At 55.7% G+C, this 18667-nt stretch overlaps 7 protein-coding genes across 7 annotated transcripts; 4 read left to right on the top strand and 3 right to left on the bottom strand.

Moving 5' to 3' along the window:
* Positions 1-772: 772 nt before the first annotated feature.
* Positions 773-1558, top strand: GLRG_07681 (scytalone dehydratase; the record flags this gene model as incomplete). The annotated part of the gene is made up of 3 exons (XM_008098240.1): positions 773-806; positions 887-984; positions 1124-1558. The coding sequence occupies 3 exons, from the start codon at positions 773-775 to the stop codon at positions 1556-1558; spliced, it is 567 nt and encodes a 188-aa protein (XP_008096431.1).
* A 426-nt stretch (positions 1559-1984) lies between these two features.
* GLRG_07680 (uncharacterized protein) lies at positions 1985-2404 on the bottom strand (the record flags this gene model as incomplete). The annotated part of the gene is made up of 1 exon (XM_008098239.1): positions 1985-2404. One exon carries the CDS (start codon positions 2402-2404, stop codon positions 1985-1987), a length of 420 nt encoding a protein of 139 aa, XP_008096430.1.
* Positions 2405-3759: 1355 nt separating this feature from the next.
* GLRG_07679 (cytochrome b5-like Heme/Steroid binding domain-containing protein) lies at positions 3760-4406 on the top strand (the record flags this gene model as incomplete). Its single annotated transcript, XM_008098238.1, has 2 exons — positions 3760-3818; positions 3941-4406. The coding sequence occupies 2 exons, from the start codon at positions 3760-3762 to the stop codon at positions 4404-4406; spliced, it is 525 nt and encodes a 174-aa protein (XP_008096429.1).
* Positions 4407-6570: 2164 nt separating this feature from the next.
* Positions 6571-8083, top strand: GLRG_07678 (uncharacterized protein; the record flags this gene model as incomplete). The annotated part of the gene is made up of 2 exons (XM_008098237.1): positions 6571-7225; positions 7668-8083. 2 exons carry the CDS (start codon positions 6571-6573, stop codon positions 8081-8083), a joined length of 1071 nt encoding a protein of 356 aa, XP_008096428.1.
* A 508-nt stretch (positions 8084-8591) lies between these two features.
* Positions 8592-8954, bottom strand: GLRG_07677 (uncharacterized protein; the record flags this gene model as incomplete). The annotated part of the gene is made up of 1 exon (XM_008098236.1): positions 8592-8954. The coding sequence occupies one exon, from the start codon at positions 8952-8954 to the stop codon at positions 8592-8594; it is 363 nt and encodes a 120-aa protein (XP_008096427.1).
* Positions 8955-10244: 1290 nt separating this feature from the next.
* On the bottom strand, positions 10245-12829 carry GLRG_07676 (uncharacterized protein; the record flags this gene model as incomplete). The annotated part of the gene is made up of 5 exons (XM_008098235.1): positions 10245-11348; positions 11404-11633; positions 11713-12049; positions 12128-12268; positions 12347-12829. 5 exons carry the CDS (start codon positions 12827-12829, stop codon positions 10245-10247), a joined length of 2295 nt encoding a protein of 764 aa, XP_008096426.1.
* Positions 12830-17367: 4538 nt separating this feature from the next.
* Positions 17368-17760, top strand: GLRG_07675 (uncharacterized protein; the record flags this gene model as incomplete). Its single annotated transcript, XM_008098234.1, has 1 exon — positions 17368-17760. The coding sequence occupies one exon, from the start codon at positions 17368-17370 to the stop codon at positions 17758-17760; it is 393 nt and encodes a 130-aa protein (XP_008096425.1).
* Positions 17761-18667: the final 907 nt, after the last annotated feature.

Genomic DNA, 18667 nt, shown 5'->3' with positions numbered 1-18667 from the left:
CGCATATCGAAATTCGAGGGGGGTGAGCGAGCCCGCCATATCGATGCAGACGCAGGCCAGACGCCCCCCTCGCTCGACAGTCACCGGACGAGGTCGCGATACCGCGCCTCGGGCACAGCTGTCTCGGCTTCGCGACTTTTGGTCTCACAAAAAGGCAGAAAGCGAAGGGCGAGCGGACGCTCACCGACGCCGCGAAACAACCCCGCCCCGTGCACGCTCTACAGCGCGCTATGGCGGCATGATGATGATGCAGCCCGCCTCGGTGCGTCCCATCCGCGCCACGGGAGCTCTTTTTTTGGCCTGGAGGTGTGTGTATGCCTTCATTGGGTGGGCCTCTCGTCCGTGGCTGATCCATGGCGGTTGGCAGATCTCGCGCCGTCGGGGGACGAGAGGGATGAACCGGACGAAGATCGGTCCACCGGCATCTCCCCACCTGAGTCCGAGAGAAAGTGTGGATGAACGAGGCCGCTAACACGACCAACCGGGCCTCGGTCCCTGGGGCCCGGGCGCATGACGGCAGTCCGGTTGACCAGGAGCCAGACGCGTATACGTGCGACGCAGATGCGGAAAACCCATCTCTTGTTTCCCTTGGCACCACATCGGGCTGACGGACCCTCTCTCGTCTGTCCTGTCAGCCGAATTATAAACCCCCCTACCAGGACCCCTTCCACCCCGAGTTCATCCTGTACTTCTTTCGTATACAACTGCCAGCATCCCAGTTTGATCAAACATCGTCTCCCCCGTTCCAACTCATACCAACTCATCAGAAATCATGGCTAGCCCCGCCGGAAACATCTCCTTCGACGGTGGGTAACCCCGCGACCCCCCCATGAGAAACCGTCTGTGGAACGAGATTGCTGACTGACCGTGGCTCGGATTCTTGCAGACTTCCTCGGCCTCGAGACCGCCATCTTCGAGTGGGCTGACAGCTACGACTCCAAGGACTGGGAGCGTCTCCGGAAATGCATCGCCCCTGAGCTTCGCGTACGTGAACCCCTCATCTCGCTCTCCCACCCACCCTCACTCCACCCTCCCTTGCCTTTCATGCAAACATACTTCACATGTCACATTTCAACATTTCACACATCTACAAAGCCTATTTGAACTGACCCCCCCACGCCAGGTCGACTACCGCTCCTTCCTCGACAAGATCTGGGAGGCCATGCCCGCCGAGGAGTTCATCGCCATGATCTCGGACAACTCCGTCCTCGGCAACCCGCTCCTCAAGACGCAGCACTTCATCGGCGGCACCCGCTACGAGCGCGTCTCCGACACCGAGGTCATCGGCCACCACCAGCTCCGCGTCCCCCACCAGAAGTACACCGACGCCTCGCGCAAGCAGGTCGCCGTCAAGGGCCACGCCCACAGCTACAACAAGCACTGGTACCGCAAGGTCGACGGCGTCTGGAAGTTCGCCGGCCTCGCCCCCGAGATCCGCTGGTCCGAGTACGACTTCGACGCCGTCTTCGCCGACGGCCGCGACTCCTTCGGCGCCGACGACGCCAAGACCGACGTCAAGGTCGTCGAGAAGGAGCTCAAGACTGCCGTTTCTCACTAAGCAGCTGGTGGTATACTGATGCACACACATACACATACACTTGAACACACACACACACACGCAAATACGCTGCCACACTCACATAGGCGTATGGAAATGAGGGGAAATAAGTGAATACCCCAACCCCTCCGGTCATGGGAAAGGCGAAGTGGGAAACGTTGTTTTATCGGGTAAATACTTGGCATTATGAGAATAGACATGAGTTCGTCTGCACATGTGCATGAAGAAATGACCACTGCCATCACCTACCCATCATCGTTCGCATGTTTCCCCTCGGGGGTGAGTCTGCGAAAAGAAAGAAGCTTACTGTGAATGTGAAATTACTGGATAACAACACTCTCAGTCGAAACTCCTGGAGTCATGTTCATGCAAAATTACTCTCCTCATATCTCAACTATAGCCAAGGCAGCCTTAACCCCCCTCCCATCAGGAACGCCTCTCGCGGCGGCGGTGGGCAGCAAGAGCCGACCGGAGCCCCTCCTTGAGCACCCAGCCGCCGTGCACACGGGCGATCTGGACCTCAGGCATGCGCGGCGAGGACCTCGGGAGGGAGTCGACGTTGGCTAGGGTGGGGCTCGTGGGCCACGGCGAGGGCATCTGGAGGGAGTCGGCGTCGCGGAAGCGGTAGGGGCGGGGAGCCGGGGGAGGTGAGGCGGGGGCGGCAGCGGCAGCATTGTCTCTTCTCTGTGGAGTGTGGACGGCCGCGGCAACCGAGTGGCCCGGCGCCGGCGGGATCTGGGACGGGATATCAGCCGGTTCCGAGGGGAGGGCAGTGTTTGGGGCGCTGGGCTGAGCTGGACTGGCGTTTTGGCCGGGGTTAGTGCTGTTGTTCCGAGGGGTGGACATATTGGTAGACTCGTTTGGGGAGGGGGTTAACCTGTGAGGCGCTGAGATGGTTGCTGCGTGTGTGTGTGTGTGTGTGTGTGTTTGATAATGTTGATGGTGGTGGTGATGGTGGTGATGGTGGTGATGATGAGGGGAGTGATATGGCTAGGTCACCCATTGATTGTTATTATACTACATGATGAGTTCCGGATTTCTAGGTGTCAGTTGTTTGATTCCAAGACGTTGTTCTGAACAATGTGGGCAAAGTAATGGTGCTTTCTTCGCCGCTCCCCCCCACAAAGCATCGATGCTGTCTTTGTGACGATGACCCGTTTGTCCCATCAACATCGCCATCCGAGGCATCAGAAGGCTTTGTCGGGAACCATTGAGATGCAAATTTTGCTATTGCCAAAGCACATGTCCACCATGAAGCTAGTCTTTGTTACTCCGTCGTCTTGCGGTATGCTCTACTGTCTTTAGACAACCAGATTTGTCTACCACTGACAAGTCCAGCAACTGGCTCAATTAGAAACAGTTCAGACACTTGCGACGACTTTTGGAACTGACAGTGATTCAAAGACGGCGAAACGGTTCTCATTTGGTTAGTTAGTTTAACGGGTCCAGCCTTTTCATAAGATGAATAAATCCTTGACTTTTGCGGATGATTGCGTGAATGTTCCACCAGACGCGCCGTCTATTTGACCTGTGACCAGTGACCGCGACGACCCTACTATAACATGGAATGACATATATTTACTTGGGCATATACAGATCAATAGAAGTACTGAGCGACCCTTCTTGAACGTGCTGGAATGGTATAAAGAGTGTGAGATTGCTGCAGAGACTCGTAAGCAGCGAGGCTTCACAATGGGTTCCTTACAGTGAAATGGTCTATATTGGGGGGTAGGGGGGTGACAAAAACAAAGAAAATATAGTACGATTCATCTATTCCAGTTAAAGAGAGTTAAATATACAATCCACTAGTGGCGATGCCATATTGACTCGCTCGTCTTGCTGTTGCATGTAGACAGACAGACATGTCACTGTATATTATCCAGCGGCCGTCACGTGCCCCGCAGCGGAAGATGAAAGAGCCCGAAAGCCCGCGTCGCACTTTTGGCGGGGCAGAAAGTGGAAGAGACACGGGCTTCGACGGAGACAGCCAAAGTCCATAGCTTCGACGGGTGGACTTGGAGAGCTCCGGCGGCCGACATCGTTCACGATTGACTTTCTTTTAGGAAATCGAAACACCAGTTTTTTTTTACTTGTTCCCTCGACGGCCCCGCGGGCCACACACACACACACTGTCGACCTACCAATATCATACTCGCTCACGAAAGAAACAAAGCGGCCAGTATCCGAAGCAACCCTTCGCAATGGACTACGTGGACAAGCGACTGCAGGAGGAAGCTGTGAAGCCTCAGGACGGATACAGGTAAGACAGCTCCCTCGTCCTCCTCCCCAGTAGCCTCTCTCTCTTCCTACCCTCGAACCTTTCCATCGGCCTCTCGTCTCCCAAATGGCCAGGACCGCTAACGTCTCCCCTCCCCTCCCCAGCAACGACGCCTTCTTCACCCCCCTCAACATCCTCGTCCTCCTCATCCTCGGCTACACCATCTACGTCTTCCTCCGGCCGACGCCGCCCCCGACGCTCCCTCGGGAGCCCCCCGCGACCGTCTTCCGCGTCTTCACGCCGCGCGCCCTGCTGCCCTTCACGGGCGAGGACGGCGGCCCCGTCTACGTCGCCGTGCGCGGCCGCGTCTTCGACGTCACCGCCGGCCGCAACTTTTACGGCCCCGGCGGCCCCTACTCCAACTTCGCCGGCCGCGACGCCACCCGCGGCCTCGCTTACGGCAGCTTCGACGAGGAGATGCTGACGGCCGACCTCGACGGCCCGCTCGACACCGTCGACGACCTCGGCCCGGACGAGGAGGAGGCCCTGCGCGGCTGGGAGGAGACGTTCGAAAGCAAGTACCTCGTCGTCGGGAGGCTCGTCGCCGCCGGCGAGGAGGACGACAAGTGAGGGTGGGGGCTGGAGAACAGAACGTTCCGGGAGGGAGACATGTAGAAAAGAGAGGTTTTTTTTTCTTTTTCTTTTTCTTCTCAAGGGGCGAGGAAAACAAAAGGCCCCGTCTGTCTATTACGGGCAAGAAAAGCAGCTGTCGCTATCGCGCGGCTCAGTTCCAATGTTGACGGCCAAGGGAGGGCCACTGGCCGCTGCCTCGACCGTTGTGTGTGGCCATCGTAAACCCCGGCGGCGGGCTCATGTGCCGTGTTCTATTTTCGCTTCTTTGATTGCCTTCTCGAGAACTCGAGTATTGGGTCGAGGGCAGCAAGCAAAGGGATACGATACGGGCACTTTTTGAACGTGACGTCCGGTGTGACGCCGAGAGCAGGCAAACAATGCGAGACCGGGTTCTGCATTCATTCAATGAGCCGATTAAGAAGCGAATCCAGCTTTCTTCGCACCCAGTTGATGTGTGACTAGCAAAACAATCCCCGTGGTTCATCTTTTTGCGACCTCTCAAAGCCCACGTCCTGACGCTTGGAGTGCAATGTAAGTATGGTATCGCGCCCTCAACACACAATACGGGCATGATGCAAGGGTTGCTTTCAGGGTTTACGGGGTATTATGGGTGGTCAGTCTTTACCGCCTTGGCGGTTGAGGCGTGAGAGTGAGAGATGAACGGGGCTGACGGCGGTGGCTGGGGGCTGCCATAATCCTTCCTCTCCGCACAGGCAACGCTCGCTGGGCCAAACATGTCAGGTCAGGTCATGTTCCTCTCCTTGATGCGTCCCGAGTGGCCGGCTGGGGGAAAAGGCCGAGTCCTCGTGGGTTAGGGGCCACGAGACGGGATGGATGGAGGAAATGGAGGTGTGCAGCAAAACAAAACTTTGCTCATGTCAATGATTGATTTGCTGATTCCCTTTTGGACAACAGCAACGGGAACGGGCGGACATTGTGAGACGTTTCCGTCACGATCCGGACGCGCGAGTTGCTTCTCACTCTTACGGATACCTCTCTCTCACTTCTCACCCATCACAACGCCGGATCCGCTCTCGTGCTTTCAATCTTACGGCACAGGCTGCCTCAATGGGGTGTTGTCGTGTCATTGTTCTCACCACTCCCTCGAAGAGTCCAGTCTTGGGGCTTTGTTTCTCTCATCTCTCTACACACACACACACACACACACACATACACACACATACACACAGCACCTACAGCCAGGCCGTTCGACTTCTGCAAAAGGAATTGAATGGCTGGCGAGAACAATGTGGCTGACGCTATTTTCCCAGACGAGTTTGGGCTTGGGAACCACTAAATTTAAATTTAGTCACTCCCCCCTTGGCTCATCGAATTCGGCCATGGATGCAGATCCCACGGCGCCGCCTCGGCTCTTGTCCCGATTGTACCTCGAATTTCTTCCCGTGCCACTCGAGACGGAGAGAGATAGAGACATGGAGAGAGAAGCTCTTTCTGCCGTGACAGCTCGGAAGCACAGCCCCTGGGCAAAGATTACCATTCGTTCCTCGCTCCCTCCGCCAGTCACCTTGCACCAAACGTGTCTTACCGTCTCACACACCCCCTCGGCCAAATAACACCACATGCAGTGTGTCACTCCTGGCTTACACACACCCGCAGCTACCACACGAGATGCTCAGCCATCAGCCTTAAGAGAAAGAAGGGGAGAGGGAAGGGTGGAGGGAGGAAGCCGAGCGAGGTCGAGAAAGGAACAAGCTCATTGACGATGATCTATCTGTCTGCCTGCAAAAGCACCGCTGCATCATCACCCACCCTTCTGCCCACTCCGGCCTCAGCCTCGATCCGTCCGTTGGACGCTAGTGAAGCCGTCCATTCCTTTGCCCTGTTTGGACGCGGCCAACCGCCTCCTCTGTCATCATTGTCGCACTTTTGCTCCTTAAGAGCGTCCGGCTGCACCTCTCGCCCGTTCCCGTCGTCCTCTTGTCTTGCTGTCTTGGTGTTTTGATTCTCACCTACCAATAACAATAACAACATCAACAACAACGACAACAACTCCAATCGTCAATCTCCAACGACAATCAACCGATATTCCTGCTCCTAGACCCCGAGTCTGCTGGTACTCACTGGGGTCGGCCAGTTCAGATCAAAGACGACATCGATAACGACGAGACGTCAAACTGGTTGCCGACGAGGACCTCACATCATGGCGCCCGCACGGAGGAAGACCCCGGGGTTCCTCCCCCTCTCCGCCCCCCTCATCCTCCTCCTTGCCGCGGCGGCCCCCGGAGCCTTGGCAAAACACCAGAACAACTTCGACCTCTACCCGGCCGCCGCCCAGCCCTGCCTGTACGCCGCGTCCGACGCCAGCCTCTGCGACGGCGACACCGTCGCCTCCATGAACCAGTGCCTCTGCAGCGACGCCCGCGGCGGCTTCGTCACCTCCGCCGCCCTCTGCATCGGCCGCGACGCCAACCCCACCCTCCGCACCGTCTACCAGTCCATGACCACCGCCTGCTCCGACTCCAAGACCCCCATCGCCCTGACCCAGGACCAGTTCCTCGCCCTCGGCGCCCGCGGCGCCACCGCCTCCTCCCTGCCCGTCACCCCGTCCGCGACCACGCGGCCCGCCTCCTCCTCCTCCGCCGCCAAGCCCACCACCTTCAAGACCACCACTGGCGGCGCCACCGTCACCATCACGAGCACCCCGACGTCCTCGTCGACGAGCGAGCCCGAGCCCGAGTCGTCCGGGCTCAGCACCGCCGCCAGGATCGGCGTCGGCGTAGGAGCCGTTGTCGGCGTGGCCGCCCTCCTCGGCCTCGCCGCCTTCGTCTGGCGCCTCAAGCGGATAACCGAAATAGGTGGAACAATCCTTGCGTCGGCACGATCCCTTGCATAGGGTGTCAGTAAACCGTCATCGCGCGGCGCCGTGCCACTCTGTCGTGTTCCTATTTTCTTCGCCCTCTGCCCTTGGTAGAACTATCAATACTACTGAACACCGCAGTGTAATGCAGCTGATTTGATAAGTCTCACCGTGTCGTTTAACAGAAGTCAACGGCAGTCCGTCTTGGGGGTCATTATGTTCCTCACTAACAGTGCATTGACAGTTACTACATACGTACTCGCCGTCCGCGGGACCATTGCAGAAAATGGGATCTAATTTTCAATCGCGGTATGTACCCGGAATAAAATCGGCTCGGTCCGCAGACTGGACTTTGTATCATTATACAACTCTAGTCGGATCCATTGCTTGTTGGGTAATCTGTGTAATAGGCGCCTGTTTTACTGCTGCACATGCTTCAGAAAGGCAGCTACCGCCCCCTGCCGTCGCCGCCCAGGAGTACAAGGGCGAGTACAAGCAGCCCGGGGGGAGGCCCGTGTCCGAGATCGCGCAGGCCACCAGCCCCGTCCCCGGCAGCGGCGCGCAGACGTGGGCGACGACCTCGCCGCAGCCGCCGTACGCGCAGCCTCAGCAGCAGCAGCAGCAGCAGCATGCTTGGGGCCACCACCCGCAGGCCACCTACGTGCCTCCGCCATATCAACAGCATCAGCATCAGCAGCAGGACCCCCAGCAGGGCGGGGTGTTCGAGCTCGCCTCGATACCCGCGGCCTTGCCCCCCCAGACGTCCCAGCCTCACCCGCCGGACGCCGTGGAGATGCCGGCGGCCGAGGTGCAGCCGCGTCCGGCGAGATACATATATCCCTCGCAAAGACAATGAGGATCTTGTGTGAAAAGGGGGGGGTTGAGGGTGAGGATGATAATGGGACGTGTGACCCGAGACAAGGGCAGGGCGTGTAAAATACTTTTGATACCATGGGCGGCATTTTGCATGGACGGCGGAGGCCGGCGGCGCACTCTCCGGATTCGGGGCCGGGATTCATAGACACTGGGATACAGGATAAAAGCCACATTTTGGAATACATTGGTATCACGCTTCGGCGTGTAGGAATAATATATTCAAGCTCATTTTACGGAACCGGAAACGGAGATTCAATGGATGTGGACCCATATTCATCGACTTTTACCCATCAGCTTGAACTTGCTCACGTCAAACGAATTCGAGATCTATGAAGACGGGATGAGAGAGGGTTTTGACGTTGTAACTCCCCTACATCCAGGACGTGGCTATATATGCTTTTCTGTGCACCAATGATTTCTCCGAGATCTATCTGTCTCCATATGGCAACTTCTTCGTTCCATGTGCAACATCTGGGTGACCGACCGCTCTAGTCCAGGTCCTTGGAAACCCCCGAATCCCCCACCATATTGCCGCCTCCCGCCGACTTCGGACGCCAGTCGCAGAAGCACCAGCAGCCCGAGGTCGGCCCCTCGCAGTTCATGTTGCGCTGGCTCCAGGTGAACCGGCCGCGGCCGTCACACTTGTAGTTGTAGGGGGCGTAGTAGCAGTAGCGGCGGTCGACGGGGCAGGCGATGTCGCAGTCGCGGCGGCGGAGGGTGACGGTCTCGCCGGCCGAGACGACGGCGTTGTGCTCGTCTACGTTGTCGTGGCGGGCTCCGGCGGCCGCGGGGGCACGGTGTGCGGTGTTGTCGGGGTCCGTGGCAACGCCAGCGGTGACGAGGGCGGCCATGCCGGCGAGGAGGAGGACTTGTATGTGGTTTTGTGAGACGAGTTCCAGTCAAAAGGTCTGGGGAGTGAGCTCACAGCTGGTCTTCATCTCCAAGACCTAAAAGTGTCTCTTTTCTTCTGAAAGGCAAAGTGACGGAAGAGTATTGTTTGTGGAAGAGACAAAGCAAGGAGGCTCGAGTGAAATACGGAAAGATAGTGATGGAAAGGAAATGAAGGCTAGGGAAATATGTCGGCCTTTATCTGCAAGCTGTTGGTTGAGGTTTTGGCTATCAGATATATAGTTCTCGAAGAGAAGAGAGGACTTGCAGCAAACAAATGGGCAAGAGCCGGCTCCTTCCTTCCACCATAATCATGAGCCGGCTGCTCTTGCCTCCATCACTCTGAAGCTGAACTGTGGCCCAGGGAAAGAGCACCGGGGGGTTCTTGCCTTTTTTTCCACTGGCAATGACATCACAAACCAGATTTGATATCAATCATTCTCTGTTTGTCGTGGTTTATGGTTTATTTCCCCCATCTTTCATCTCGGGTGTGATGATGATGACGACGACGACGACAACGATGATATGGTGCTTAGGAAGGCTTTGTTACGGTGCAGGCAGCAGGATGAGCGTCGTGAGCCACTTGACCCGCCACCTTACACGGCAAACAACAAACATGGCGAGCGGCTTCTTGCATGGATTCATCGTGATTGTCCTTCTCTACAAACTCGATGCCAAGTTATGTTCCAAACATACCTACTCGACGCCCCCCCCCCCGTGTTTGCGCAGTTGTGGCTTGTGTCGGGAAACCGGCGGTCAGGGGAGAGTGTCTGTGGTTGATAGACAACAACTTCCCTACTACGTCACAAGCCTTCATCATCCGTTTGGCCAACAGGAATCCTCGGGCTTGTTTGCTGGTGGTTAATATGGATATGGGTAAGGGGAGGAAAGAAGCCTGGCACACTCCACTCACCGTCTTCTCGGTGTTACACACAATCTTGGGCCCGGCGATCTACTGACAGGACCCCCGTATCAGACTTCCGGGACACCGCATGCAGAGGAGAACCATGGGAGCTAGGAAGTCAAGAGCACAGATATAGGATGACGAAGAAGAAGAAGAAGAAGGGGAGGAAGAACAAGAACAACGCTTAATTAGCCACCCTATCTTGGACACGTTCCCTGCCAAACATTGTCGCGTAAGTGATTCCAGAGGTATAACTACAATGAATACACGTTAAGAAACATATGAAACGCTCCCTTCTAATGCTTGTTTGTCGTTAAGAAAAGATGAAAAAGGAAAAAGTCAAAAAAACTCAGACCAACGCCCCCCGTTTCCGGCTTTTACCCCCCGCCGCCGTCTTGCCGAGCCAGGCCGCCTCCTCGTCCAGGCGGCCGTAGTGCGTGTCGACGATCTCCTGGTCGAGGTAGTTGAGCCGGTGCCCGCACCGCGTCCACTTGACGTCGTGCGCCGTGGCCGAGTCGTCGCAGCACCCGCCCCAGCAGTCGCCGATGCGCTCGATCACCGACTGGTACCTCGCCGCGCCGCTGCGCCGGCTGCGGTCGATGATGTTGATCATGGACGGGATCGCCACCTCGTGGAACACGTCCGCGCACCCGAACACGTGCGACAGGAAGATGAAGTCGGCGAAGAACCGCCGCGGCACGTAGAAGATGTCGGACCACCCCACGCAGAACTCCTTCTCCTCGACCGCGTAGCCGCGGTTCATCCGGAGCACCTCGCCGTTGGCCGCCACCACCATCTCGTTCAGCTTCAGCGACCACCGCCACCAGTCCGGGTACGTCTGCGGGTCCGTCATGCACATGTACCGCGGCCCGTAGCCCGCCCCGCTCGACTGCCGCGTGTTGTGCGTCGTCGGGAACCAGATGGACTCGCGGTTCGTGTCCACCCACGCCATCGGGTCGATCCACGAGTCGAAGTGGAAGTACAGGAGGCCCTCGATCTCGGGCTGCGTGTCGAGCACGAGCTTCATCGTCCGCGCCACCTGCATGTACACCGTCTCGTGGTGCGGGTACTGCGAGTGCGTGAGGTTGTGGTAGTCCGCCGGCTTGTCCTCCATCATCTCCGGCATCGAAACGTGCACCGTGTGGAAGAAGGGCTCGTACTTCATCAGCAACGGCACCCTCTCCGTGCGCTTCGAGTTCCACCGGATCATCGCGAGCGTGTTGCTGAACGGCGACGCCGAGAGGTTGCCCGCCCCGTTCGTGATCTTGTACGGCTCCGTCTTCTCCGTGAACGGCGGAATAATCTCCGCCGGGGGTATGAGGCAGTGGCCCTCCGTCTCGTCTCGCATGTAGAGCCTGTATTCGGGCGTGTGCGGGGGCTCGGCCACCGTTGCGAAGGGTACGATTCCTGCGCCGATGACGCCGGCAACGGCCAACAGGCCGAGCTTCAGCTTCTGCCGCCGCGTTAGTCTCGTCTCACACCCCTCGAAGCGTCTGAGCGGGACCTACCTTGAAAGACCCGGACGGCGGGGGGGAGCCGGGCGCCCTGTACTCGATTGGAGGTGCGAAGTGGTCCTTGGCGGGTGCGAACTTCATGTATGCCAGGGTGGCGATGAGAATGAGGGCCGTGCCGGGGATGACGAAGCTGCTATATTGTGTCGAATAGGTAAAGGCAAACGTCAAGAGAAGAACCACGGCCGTCACATCGTTGGTGAACCATCGGGTCCACGCATCGACCCCTACCACAAATCAGCCACCGGCATCTGGTATCGCGGGTTGGAAAGGGGGAAAGGAAAAAGAAAATAAACAAAGGCTTACTCTTGTACGCAACGGTGCTCGCCATAGACACAATGGTACCCAGAAGCACTACCGAGACGGCTTTGCCGTCGTAGCCGTACAAGAACCCGGGCTCGTAGACATTGTGATACCGGACAAGAATATACACAAAGAGGTTGAGGACCGCCCCCATCGCGCCCAGCACGACGCTCGCGCCGTTCGCGCCGACGTCGATGCCCTTCAACAGCCTCTCGCCGTAGATGTCGGACAGGGCGCTGAAGCTCGCCTGGGCCACGAGGCTCGTATACAGCCGGAGTTGGTACGTCGACGCCCTCGTGGGGTGCTGCGGGAGGTACTGGGACAGCACGAGGCCGGACGTCTGGAAACCTGGTCAGCCGAGGAGTCCCCGAAAGCGGCCGTGAGCCACCCCCTGTTTGCGTGTGCGCGTGGGATTTACCTGGACTAGAAACGCCATCCACCAGGTCTTGGGGCCCTTCAAACCGAAGACCGGTGCCGTGACGAGGGCAGCGCCGACGGCGATTCCGCTCTTGGTCAGATGGACGGTGCCGGGGTCGACCAAGAGCAAGTTGACAAACATCTATACGTCAAGAGTCAGTCGCCGAGAGCACTATTCACCCGAATGCTTTCCCCCTCCCCCTCCTCCAAGGATCCATACCAGGTTGTTGCTGAGCATCTGCAGCAGAGCCACCCTCATGAAGGCAAACCTGACGTCCGTCTCTCCCCACACGTAGCGCCAGAGCGTCTTGACGCCGTCGATCCGCGCACCCAGCGAGTGCTTCTCGTTAATGGCGGCGAACCTGCCGGACGACGGGCCGTCCTCTGCGTCGACATCCGCCTCGGCCGAGGTGATGCTGCTGCTGTCGAGCCACGAGTACTCTGCGTCGGCACCGGCGCGCTTGCGGATCTCGCGCTTCAGCAGCAACGCGGCGCCGGCGAAGCGGAGCATCTCGGATATGACCAGGCTCGACGACGGCGAGAAGTTGAACTGTCCTCGCTCGCGGGCGTTCCAGAGGTTGACGGCGGCGCCTGCCTGGAGCAGCACTAGTCCGAGCGCCGCGAGACACGGGATGAGGCCGACGACGCCGGAACCCCCCGCCGCCGCCTGGGCGCGGCGGACAAGGGACCGGGTTAGCGGCATGGCCGGTCGGTATTGGGGTTGGATGGGTCGTAGAGGGAAAAGAAAGAAGAAAAAAAGAAAAGAGAAAAGAGGGAAAACGTGGGCGACGCGCAGATGCCTGTTGATTCGTAGGCGCTCTCTCTCTCTCTCTCTCTCTCTCTCTCTCGTTCCCTTTTCTTTGTTCTTTCGTGGTCTTGGCTGTCAAGGGCGAAAGAACCACGACTCTACCCGCGCGACAAGACCGCTTGTTTGTTTTTCTTCTTTCTTTCGCCCTTCTTTTCGGTTGACGTCAGCCTCGGTGAAAAAGAGAGACCAGACGGTCGGCCCTCTCGGCTTGGGAGATACGAGCCGCGGCGGGGCGATGATCGGCGTTGTGAGGGAAAGTATCCGACTTATCCCAGTCTCGGAGAGCCGTTAGCACGTAATGGATAGGTAAGCTTTGCTGACTGAGTGGACCTTTCAAGCCTAACAAAGACCAGAGAAACCCGTCCAGGGGGATCGCCGGGAGGAAGTGGTGGTGGGAATCCCTCTTGACTATATACTATGCATGTGTAACCAGCTCTCTCCTTTGTCCCAAGGGGATGACCGTAGGTATTCCGATCCCAACGCTTGGATTAAACTAGATTCGCAGATGTCAAATCTAGAATTGTCTTAAACCATGTATGACCTTCTTACTTGGGTACTTGTACTTGTAACCGGGGGGGGCTTGAACTTTGCCCCGATACTGTGTGTGGTGTTTGTAGGCACCTCTGCTTTTGCTGATCCCCCCTTTTGACGACAGATTGATTGATTGATCGCGCTGCTCGTCGCTCGCAACGTTCAGTCCACCAATGTTTTTGCACGGTCCCCCGTCAACTCTTGCGCGAGAACGAGAACGAGTGGGCCGACGAGATGACCCTTACAAGCCTGCCTGGTCAAGATGCACCGTTGCCTTGGCGTATGTGTATCCGTACCTCGGATTCCACATCCATACCCTGTATACCAATAATCATGATATGCAAAGGTGTCCGTCCATCCAGTGAGAGAACCATGGGATGGCGTCCTGCATGTGCTTGTCTGCAGCAGCTTTGCCTGATTACTTGGGGCGACGGCTGGTCTGATGATAGGTAAGGCCCACAAGCCAAACAAAACTGCGCCTCGCCCGGACTCCCACCAAACTCTCGGGTCAAAGGGGGGATGAGAGTTTGTGATGGGCGAATCCGCGCGCCTTGCCACAAAGCTTCCGCCCTCGTCGTCTGCTTACCTTGGGCGCTACAAGGCCTTTGTGGCCTTGTCCTTACAAAGGAATGCTTAGTAGCACACGCACGGGGGGTTCGAAAGAGGACACGTCTTCGGTCCATAAATCAAGCTTTCATAGCGAGTCGCAGAGGCTGTCACGGAATGGCGCACCTGAAAGGACGGAGCCTGCATCCAGGAAAGCCAGGCCTCATTGTCAGCTTACGCCAGGGCGCGACCCGCGTCTCCCTATTGGACCATGCCATTGTCTTATCATTCAGCGCCAGGGGCGGAGGGGCCGACTTGACCAATCTCGCCAGGGGCCCGCGCCCCCGGCTCGTACTCCAACTTGTAGCCGTCACGGCACGTAACGCTATGTAGCTACAGGGCTGGGGTAGGATTCGAGGTATGAAGAAATGCGACAGGGTGAAATGGTGAGGTGGGGGCTTGGAGAAAAAGAACATTTCGAGACCCTCGTATGAGATGAGACGAAACAATGTCTAGGTGTCTCGGTAGAAACACAGGAGCCGAGACGGTCACCTTGGGTTCCCTCGCCTCCCCGCAACGACGACTGCCGGTGCTGACGTGGCGGAATAGGAACGTCAAACGAAAACAAAATACTTTGATAACGTCGACCCCGACGGCCGAAGGGCGGATGGGGTGTGTTCCGCCTGCTTCTGACGGGACTCCCGCAGCTTGTCACCATGTTCCCAAACTACATGGGGAGGAGTATGAAACACATAAAGCCAGTCAATCCAACCCAAGATCTGTTGCCACACGAGACAACCTCAATCAATACCTACAGAGAGCATGGCATAAGACACATGTGCGCGCGCGCGCGCATGCATACCGCTAACCAAAGAACGGCGGCGTCCGGCATGGCGAACCGGGGAAGCCCCGTCAGGTTCGCCTGGCTGACCGACGACAGATGCTTATTAGATTGTTTTTGAGCATCCTTCTCAGTTACCTGCTTCTATTCTAATCCGTACCATGTCGGTATATCCTGCGCGTGCTAGTGGAGCGAACAGGCTAACTGACGTGCGCGAAGGGTATCTCTCAACTCCACCGCATCAGGGGAGGGAAACCCGATGGGGGAAGAGTTTCCGCGTGGCCTTTTTGCCCACGCCACACATCGTATCCCTTTTGAGAAGGTCTTTTTTCTAATCCGACATCCTCGCCGACACCCATCGTGGTCCTCGCAGGAACCCCCATTGCCAGTCATCCGACCCGACGGGCTACGTTCCCATGTGTACTATGTAAGGGCGTCTCCCTTCGTACCAAGGTACTAGGTAATCCAAGTCGGTCCCCTTAGGGTTGCACAGGTACATACAATACACAAGGTTAACCATACACGGTCGTAAAGAAACACAGTGAAAGTATCATGCCCGCGTCTCCCCTATGCTAGTACCAATAGTCCACGGTTGGAACACGGCCCTCTGCAGATCGAATTGAGGCCACGGCTCCAGCCATGTGACGTGCGTATCTTCATCGCAGTGCGTCCAGGCACGACCACTAGCATCTTCTCCTCACCGCAACCCCCCTGACCCGTGGGGGCCATCCATCCATCCAGCCGGCGTTTACGTCTGCCTCGCTTTAGCGCTCGTCGGGTCAGGCCAACATAGACTTTACTCTGTCGCTGTAATCTCATGTTTATGCGCTTGCTACGCATCGTTCATACCTCACATCTCGTTGGGATTCTGTGGCAGCACAGTATCATGGCGATACATGGCGTTCCATGTGCAGTGGTGATTCTCTTACATAGTAGGAGAAACTCCGCTACCAAACGAGAGAAATATCCCATCGCTGTTTGAAGCAGATCTTGAGCTACCAGGTAGAGGCCTGGATCGATCGGCGGCACCGAACCCCTCGCCCGAGTCACCGACTCACACAGGCGGCCAGGTCATGCGGATCATCAACGTCTCATCATCGGCAATTGGCGATGCTCATGGCGCGGATCGCAGGTCTATCAGCCGGCTTTCTCATCGCTTAATATATGGGATACCTGGCTCGATCTTGACGAATCGACCACAATCCCGGTAAGTTGGGCGGATGAACCTATCAAAAGAGGTATCTCGCCCGTCTTGGCCATCTGATGTCGGGAGCCATCCGGATATACAGGTAGCACGGTCTCAACGGTCTGAGGGTCCTTTACGAACCTCAAAATATCCTCCCAAGTCCATTGCGAGTGCGGCTATTCAGACCGTATAGTTTCATTATGCAGACCATAGCCCACTAAATCCACCACTGCCGCCGCTACCATAAATAACTACATCTAAATTACTACTACTAGTTACCTTCGTAGGTGCCCACCTAAACTAATCAATTCCAATACCAGTAATCGTCTAGCAGTGCTCTACAAAGCTGTAATGATGGATACGCTGTTGCCACCTATGATTATCAATATGCAATCGTTGATCTGGGCGTATTATTGCCTCCGGTGCTCCAAAGTGGACTACGTTCTGCATAACGAAACTATACGATCTAGATAACCGCACTCACTGTCCATTACAGTACTATTACAAACTCGGCGAAAAGGTGGCCGCAGGGCTGCCTCCCCCCCCCCCTTTCCCAACCACCAACGGCTACTATAATGACGGTTGGTTATCAACCTCACGGCCGGCCATCTTTTGAATCCCAATAATCTTTTTTTGGAATCGGGAATCGTGTTTTGGCTGACCCAGTTCAGCAGTGTCACCCGAAAGTAGTCTGATGTTTCCCTCCCACATCGACATGGCCCGACAGCGGTCTCCCAGTTCGATCCAGTGAGCCACCGCAGAAAGACAGGAACGATTGTGATACCTGTATTGGCCGAGGACAGATGAAGGCACACCGGCCGCCGTTCACCATCAGTAGAGTTTTCCACGGGAGGCCGGCTTACCACGAGCCCAAGATGTGCCGTCGGCAGTAGTTCGTGACTTCTGGGAAGGTTGAGGAATATTCAAGCCGTAGGACAGTGAAAAATATTACGTGGTCGGTTTTCTCTGTCGTTGGCGAAGAGGCTGTTCTTCAGAATTCGCTCTACAGCCGCCTGCCAGGTATTCAGCCCTAGTTGAGTGTTGAGACGCAACTGATCCCGCCCAATGGTCTCGATATGGCTCCAGTTCAAACCCATGGGCCCTTGATAGGTGCCGTCACCTGGTTCCTTTGCTTCCTCAGCGGCGCTTTCTTAGCTCTGCATCTGTACGCAAAGCTGAGCAGAGGCCAGAAGCTGTGGTGGGACGACTATATCATGATATTCTCCCTGGGCAAGTCTATCCCGTCTTTAGCGGAGCAAAACGGCGGACAACTTCAGAAACTGACTCCCTCGCCAGATCTGCCTCTTCATCGAGTCCGTAATCACACAGATGAGCATCAACCTCGGGTTCGGGCGGCACTACTACGACACCAAACCGCAATCAAACCTCTTGACGATCGCACTGTACACCTCAGTCGGGGCGTCCATATGCTGCTTCGCCTCGACGGGCAGCAAGGTGGGGTTCGGCGTGACGCTTCTGCGGCTCCCGTCAGGCTGGTACAAGGCGTTCGTATGGTTTGCTGTCGTGACCCTGACCGCCGTCATGCTTCCCAGTGCCACCATGACGTGGTTGGAGTGCCACCCGATGCAGAAGGACTTCAACAGTCAGATGGAAGGAACCTGCTGGGATAAGTCTGTGACGCTTAACTACGGCATCTTCAACGTTGCCTGGTGCGCCTTCACGAACTTCATCTTGGCCTTGATTCCGTGGAATCTGATATAGGGGATGCGCCTGAAACGGTATGATAAGATTGGTATCTGTTTCGCCATGAGTCTCGGATGGCTGTAAGCATATCCATTATATTCGTTGCGTTGCTAGCAGCTGCGGATGGATATTGACTCGGGTGTTATAGGACAGGCGTATGTACCATCATCAAAGGCGTCTAACTCGTACAGTTGGAGAAGGACGACTTCTTTTGTGGGTGATTGTTTGTTTCGAGGGCTAGCTGGACTTCGGAACTGACGGTCCCCCATAGTCAACGGAAAAGATGTCACTATCTGGACTGCCGTCGAAACAGCCGTTGCAATAATAGTGTTGGTTTCACCAGGGGGGGTGATACGGTTAACCGTACGTATCAATAAGTAAGTAATAAATAATAGGGGTAAATACTAGTTCTAAATTATACGTTAAGAAGGAAAACTATTATAGGATTACGTGGCGAATTCACTACGTAATATCCCTGTGGATCCAGTGGATCCACAGCAAATTAGCTGTAGTTATTCTAACTAATTAGCGTTAATCTATATTACTAATATCTAGGTAATAGTTAATATTATAACACTAGTAACCTTCTAAAGTGCTATAAATTATCCTTATTTTCTAGTTATCTATAAAAGGCCTAAAAACATAATAAAAATAAAAGGCTAAAAAGTATTTAATACTTTTTATATATATAATTTATTATGTATATAAAACCTATCTATTTATCTATATCTCTAATTAACTACTATTAATTAACTACTTTAGCGCTTTATTAAGTAATATCTTTATAAATCTATCTACTAGGTTATCCTCCCTTTATATTTATTAGATCTTATAAATCTTATGTTACTTATATAACTAGTAAAGCGTTATAATATTAATTATAAGTTACTTCTTCTTAGTAGTACTAAGCTTTATAAGGCACTTA

This window comes from Colletotrichum graminicola (assembly GCF_000149035.1).
Source record: "Colletotrichum graminicola M1.001 genomic scaffold supercont1.32, whole genome shotgun sequence".
In the NCBI taxonomy this organism is placed as follows: Eukaryota; Fungi; Ascomycota; class Sordariomycetes; order Glomerellales; family Glomerellaceae; genus Colletotrichum; species Colletotrichum graminicola.
Note: the sequence above shows the minus strand (reverse complement) of the source record. Positions and strands in the feature narration are given on the sequence as shown.